Source organism: Myotis brandtii, unplaced genomic scaffold (assembly GCF_000412655.1).
Source record: "Myotis brandtii unplaced genomic scaffold, ASM41265v1 scaffold17, whole genome shotgun sequence".
Classification (NCBI taxonomy): domain Eukaryota; kingdom Metazoa; phylum Chordata; class Mammalia; order Chiroptera; family Vespertilionidae; genus Myotis; species Myotis brandtii.
Genome location: NW_005356259.1, coordinates 3,265,301 through 3,271,937, shown reverse-complemented (window position 1 = coordinate 3,271,937; position 6,637 = coordinate 3,265,301). Strand labels below are relative to the sequence as shown.

Sequence of the window (6,637 nt, the reverse complement as noted above, 5' to 3'; positions counted from 1 at the left end):
GCGCGCTGGCAGCTCGTGCTGTCCCACCCTGCCTGCAGTATGCAAATTAGCCGCCATCTTTGTTGGCAGTTAATTTGCATATCGCACTGATTAGCCAATGGGAGATGTAGCGAAGGTACGGCCAATTACCATGTTTGTCTATTAGGATGGTTCTCAAGCTTTTTTTCAAGTGACATTATACCCAAAGCAGAACTATTCTAGTGGGTAAGGGGTGAGGATGGGGGATCAGCCCCTCAGCCCCTGAGGTTGCCCCGAACATCTCCAGGAACTTGGTTTTCAATTGTCTGCATTCACAGTAGATCAGAGGTCTGTGTTTGATAAAGTCAAGTTATTAAGACACCACACACACACCATGATGCAGATCAATAAGAATCAGATATATGGAAGAGAGACCAAGATGGCGGCATTCGTAAACACCGCAGACTGCTGCCGCAAACAACCACTTTTTTTCAAGTGACATTATACCCAAAGCAGAACTATTCTAGTGGGTAAGGGGTGAGGATGGGGGATCAGCCCCTCAGCCCCTGAGGTTGCCCCGAACATCTCCAGGAACTTGGTTTTCAATTGTCTGCATTCACAGTAGATCAGAGGTCTGTGTTTGATAAAGTCAAGTTATTAAGACACCACACACACACCATGATGCAGATCAATAAGAATCAGATATATTGGTTCTTCCCAGTATATCGGTGCTTCGGAATCACCTCGGGCTTGGCAGAAATATTTCACCGCTCTATTTCTGTCCCTCTGTTGCCGACCAGTGATTAGGATCAATGATTGGTGTTTCTCTCCACCCAGTCTTCCAAATGATGCTTCAGATTCTTCCTGGCTCTTGCCACCCACCTTGACTGTGGCTTCCATTTCACTTATCAATGCTCAACTTCCCCAGCCACTCCCCAACCCTGCGTGTGCTTACTGAGACATCAGCCTGGGGTCTGGAGGTCTCACATGTGGTCCCGCACACATCTAATTTGTGTCAGTATTTCTCTCCCCACATGCCTTCTGCTATTTTAGCTTCTTTTAGATGCACAATCTTTGTTCTAAAAGCGTCCATGTCCTGAATTACTTCCCTGCCCTCTTTACAGGATCAAAAACAGCTGTTGGAGCTGGTTGTTCCTTCCATTAATAATTGGCCTGGCTTTTAACTTAGACCTCATTGGCCATGTCTTTATGAGCATAATTCCTGAGCAGATGGCAGGGAGAATGAAGGGGGATGGAATACAGAAAGAAGTAGATTAGGAAGGAAAGAAAATATCCTCCTTTAAAGCATCTCACCCCACTATTTTCATCATCATAAAAATGCAAGAGAGGAGGGGAAAGAGAAGGGGCAAAGGGGAAATTAAATATAAAGGTTTTATCAGAAAGAGGGAGAATAAATGCCTGTCTCAATGCTTCGTGGAAATTTGGGGTTGGGGGAGGTGTTACTATGAGTGTGGCTGTGTGTATGTGTATGTGTCTCAGTGTGTGTGTGTGTTGCCCCATCACTTTTGGGAGTGCCCCCAATTGCAAAATCAGTCTGCTCTCACACCACTTATAAAATCGAAATTGTATTTGAAAATTTCCATCAAAACTTTAGAAATTTATTTTAGAATGCTTGATTACTAATCCTTACCAGCTGATCATCCAATCCAAAAAGTTGTTCCAAGTAAGTTTCAGATAATTTCCGAATCTTGGGTTTCATTGATGGATCAATGCACATATCCCTTTAATAATAAAACACAGTCAAAAATTAATTTCATTTTATAGTAGTTAGTTCCATAATTCAATCATTGGCTATTGGGGTGGAGTGTACGGGACAGGGAGGAAGAGACAGGTCCCTGGGGAGAAGCAGAGCAGAACCACCAGGAGGGCTTTTTCAAACTACCTCCCCACTCAAGATTTTGTGGCGTCCCCAGGAAGGCATGCCTCCCTTCCCGAGTGTCCAACCTGAAATAAACTGCCCTAGGGCACATAGTACTGATGAAAACACTATTTCTCAAGGTGAGAACCAGTGGGAAAATTGTTCCTTTCCAAGTCCTTATGGACTTAAAAGCATGTGGAGGGATTCTTTAACCATCTTGAGATTGGAAGCATTCATTAGCAAGACCTTTTTTGATACTCTACAATGAAGCATTTATTTTACCTTCAAAATATCTCCCTACCACAAATCAAAGCAAGACTCACCAGAGAAGACTTTCAAGGCCATTTTTCATTATAACGATGATCATTTCCTCTAAAAACCTCAGCGGATCCTGAGGACATGTAACAAGCAGACCACACAACAGGACCTGGGGAAAGGAAATGGAATCAGGGTTTCTGGATCTGCATGTTCTCAGAGCAACAGATAGACCCCTCACACAACTACAAAGTCAAATAATATGACGGTTGTCGTATGCATGCTTTATAGAGACCCCTCCATATTTATTCAGGGTTAATATTGTGCAAAGTCAAACCAAAACACAGTTTCCCTTTACTCTCTTTTAAAATCTATCATAAATGACACAATAGAGTCCCTGCACAGTGTTTTGAATAGGTGAGGGGTGCTTTATAGACAAATTGAAGACATCGTTGTGATTCTTCAGATCAGTGGTTTTCCACCCATTTGAAGTATGAGGAAGTCCTTTTTAAAGTAAAAGACTCCTCAGAGCCAACCACAAAAGTGATTGAGAAAATCCACCATCAATATTTACTGTGGGGTCCAGTTAAGATGGTGGCGTAGGTAAATGTGATACTCAGGAACTCCCACAACTACATCAAAACTACAATTAAACTACAGAACAACCATCATTCAGAACAGCCTGAAATCTAACTGAACAGAAATCCTGTAACCAAGGAGATAAAGAAGACACAACCTGGCCCCAAAGAAGCAGCTTTGGTGAGATAATACAAAATTATTTTGTATTTCTCCATTTGAGACAGAGAAAAAGGTTTACAGCACACAGCCCACGGGAATCACCTGTAATCCTCCTGAGACATTCTCTTTGCCTTTCCCTCTACTGTCTCCAGCGGGGTGGGGTGGGGGGCTTTCTTTGGCCCTTCTTCCACCTATAGCCTATTCTTGATAGCTTTTTTCCTACTCCTCTCTCTCTCTCTTGTGAACAAAATAATTCCACTTCTTGAGTCACGCACAGTTCTTCTCACCTCCATTGGACACGTGTCAGCAGATCCCTAGGCTCCCAATAGTCCTCACAGTATTCCTCCAAAAAGAAAAGGATAGTGTATCCTGACTGAACCCTGCACAACACTTGCCACTTTGCAGTAGCTCCACGAACCCCTCTTAGTGTGCAGTCTGCAGGCTAAAATCCAGCCCTTAAGATTATGACAAAACGGTAAGACCTAGATGTCTCTCCCTCTCCAACTCTGCTTCCTCACCTAACCCCACTACTGCTCACAGTGAGCCCTTCGCCATCTGCAGACTGACTTCTCCCCCGAACCTGGAGAATAGACTTGCACAGGAGATCAGGGGTTCTCACCACAGCTGCAAGCCACATTGAATAGTCTTCTACTACCAAAGGGATGAAGTCTTCTATTACATGGAGGCCAGACTTCAGACAGCTCCCTGGATAGCTCTGATGAAAGGTCATCTGTTCTCTTGCACTTGTGTGCCTGGGTGCCCCTCCTATTGAGTTTCTGTACTCCCTGCTCTGCGCTCCCTCCTCCATCCTCCATCCTCCATCCTCCATCCTCCATCCTATTCTGGCACCTAGAGGACATCAGAATCATCTGGAGAGTGATGTGGTCTCTAAGATCGGGGCCTAGGAACCTTTGTTTTTATTAGATTCAGGGTGATTCCAACCTAAATGTATCCTATCGTCTGAAAACTAGTCCTTCAGGGAATTCGCCTTTAACGTGAATTTTTAAGGAGGTTGGAATCTGATTAATGTATATGAGACATTGCTTATTTTTTCACATCTCCATGCTCATAGATCAGAAAACTACATTTCCTGAAAAGCTAACTTGCGGAAGTCAATTCAGGTTGAAAGGATAAGTCTCTGGAATGCTAAAGGCATATGGAGCCAGCATAGTTCAAATGTTCACTTTTGCATAAGAAATCTCACACTTCATAGTTTCCCACCAGGCAAAATAAAGTAGCCTAAGGTTTTATATATTTTTATGTGAACTGTGCTTAGCTACATGCCAAGAAGAAATATAGTTAGTAAATTAATAGCTTTTTTTTCTGCTTACTGAAAATAAAAATCACAAAACCATTAGCTTGGTCTTCAGAAGCAGAGGTGAAACATGCAAAAATTCCCACAAGATGAATGTTTGACTCTCAGAAATATTAATCAAGGCTTTATTGCTCGTTTTCTTAGTAAAAACTTACATAATCAAGGACAAAAAAAAAAAAAAGACCATGGCTTAATTATCCAGATTGGCTTTATCAAGCTTGTAAATTCACAAAACAATTGTGTAATCCTCAACTGTCTTTTGGCTCTGCCTCCCTAATCTCAGTCCCTAATATTTTTCAAATATTCTGAAAGCTGTCTGGGTACTGATGACAAATGTGGGTTAATCCAGGACAGTTATGTCTACTTTCCACTACTACCCATCTTTCAAGGAGCAAGATGATGCCATGGGTAGAGTCCACTGGGTTTAAATCCTGGGTCTGCAATTTTCTAATGTGTAACCTCTGACAAGTTACTTCTCTGTCCCTCTGTTTCCTTAACTATATACAGGATAATGGAGGTACACAATCCATATAACTATAATGAGAATTGCATAAATATGTGTAAAGTACTTTGAAGAGTGTCTAGCACAAACTAAGTCCTTCATAGATAATAATGATAGCAAGCCATCATCATTACTTTTAACCATTCCACTGCTAATTACCACTACCATTAGAGGAAAAGACTTGGACAAAGAGAAAAGAAGAAAAACATTCCCTTGTATCATTCAAAGGTCAGTGTGATGACAGAGAGAGACTGACTTTATATCAAGACTAATGGAAAAGATTAGAACAAATGCATTTGGGGGGAAATGGTTGGGAGAGAGAACTTGATAGAACAACAGTTTAGATATAAATAACAAAATAATAACTGTCTATTAGAACTAGGGGTAGATACACAAGACTTAAGAGAGCAAGTCTTATCTTTGAAGCTACTCAGATAAACATAGTGAAATCTGCTAAAGGCCTAAATACAGAAAATAATTGCTCTATGAGAGTAGCGATAAAAGTGATGACCACATGCTTGTGGGGTCCTTAGCAGTTGGAGAATCTTCCAGCTGGCAAGGAGAGGACAGGGCGCTTGAAGGTAGGGTCTTTCTCTTGGCAAGAGCAAAGCCTTGGGCTCAGACCAATTTGACTGGAGTAAAAGATTAATATAAGACAGGAGCAGGCAGAGCCACGCTGTGAGAAAGCCAGAACCTGGAACTGGTCCTCCTTTAGACCCAACAGGTCACTCATGGTCAAACCCCAGCAAGACCATTCACATGGCCAAAGGTCACAGGTGGCGTGCCTCAGAGAGTCGCAGTTCAGTTTGTTTCCAAGATCCAACTAGGATGGCCTTGACTTTTAGAGGTTGTATTCTTGCTTCTGGACTTCATAGATGAGGCAAAGAAGGGCCCGGTGACTCACAGAGCCAGGGATTTTGAAACTACAAACCCAGGGCTCCTCCCTTACCCATACCCTGCATTCACACAAAGTTGTGTGCATGTGTATCTTCCTCCAGAAGTTGAAGGGGTTTTTTTGTATGCTATTTATCTGGAAATATTTTATTTATATGCAAACCCAGAAACACATTCTTTTTTTTCCCCATTAACATTAAACTTGTATTGTTGAAAGTATTACATATGTCCCCATTTTCCCCCCCCATGACCCCTTCTAGGCCTACCCCACCCCCACTCCAGGAAATTCTTTTAAATAGGTGGTGGAATAATCAACATGCAGTTTGCACCTTGTTTTTTCTTTTATTAGGTGAGGATGCATTCAGAAATGCAATGCCAGAATCACACAGTTACAGAAACCCCTTTTCTTAGGAACAGGTTTATTCAAAGTCCCTTCAACCTCCCTACCCTCCCCAACACCCAAAACAAGTCCAAACTGACATTTCACAACTGCTTGAAATCCCCATGTGTGGAAGAGCTGGAGTCGGCGTGCTGTTTTTCTAGGGCAAAGCTTAATTTGTTTCTATGGAAGTAAGTTAAAAATTTGAAAATAAAGGGGTTGCTGTGTCTTGTCAACATTTAAATAGAGGGTACCAGATTTTTATTTTAGAAACTCTGTAACTGAAAGAATACTGAAGATTATTGAAAGAGGCCAACTGACTTCAGCCATTCAACTTGAGGGGGCAGGTGAGGGCATGTAGTCTCTGTGGAGTGAGGAGAGCAAGACAACAGATTCTGATAGCAGCTAGATTGCGCCTGACCCAAAGGGGAGGCAGCTACCAGCTGTCTAATCCCCGGATAAGTGAATTGTTTCTGGAGAAATAATAAAGCATATGCCCTGCAGGTTTGCCTCTAGAACTGCATCTGTGACTTGATTGGCTGGGTTGAGAGAATTCAGTAAATACCGCCCTCGGGGGAAGCCACTACCTTCTAGTCCCCAAGGTCCAGCAAAATTAGCTACTATAAATAGTTCTTTCTTTCCTACATTGGCTATTGGTCCTTTGCTCGTGTATTCAGTAATTCCTGATTCTTGCATATCTGTCAAATATTTGCAGCA

At 42.2% G+C, this 6,637-nt stretch overlaps 1 protein-coding gene across 1 annotated transcript in view; it reads right to left on the bottom strand.

Annotated features, from left to right (window-relative positions):
• FBXL13 (F-box and leucine-rich repeat protein 13) overlaps positions 1-2,235 on the bottom strand; it is a 156,339-nt gene extending 154,104 nt beyond the window's left edge. Inside the window, exons 1-2 of the mRNA XM_005862988.2 lie at positions 2,161-2,235; positions 1,610-1,700 (exon numbers count right to left, since the gene is read on the bottom strand). Coding sequence (XP_005863050.2) covers positions 1,610-1,700; positions 2,161-2,204 — 135 coding nt within the window. The 5' untranslated portion in view covers positions 2,205-2,235. The remainder of the gene's footprint in view (positions 1-1,609; positions 1,701-2,160) is intronic.
• Between the last annotated feature and the right edge of the window lie 4,402 nt (positions 2,236-6,637).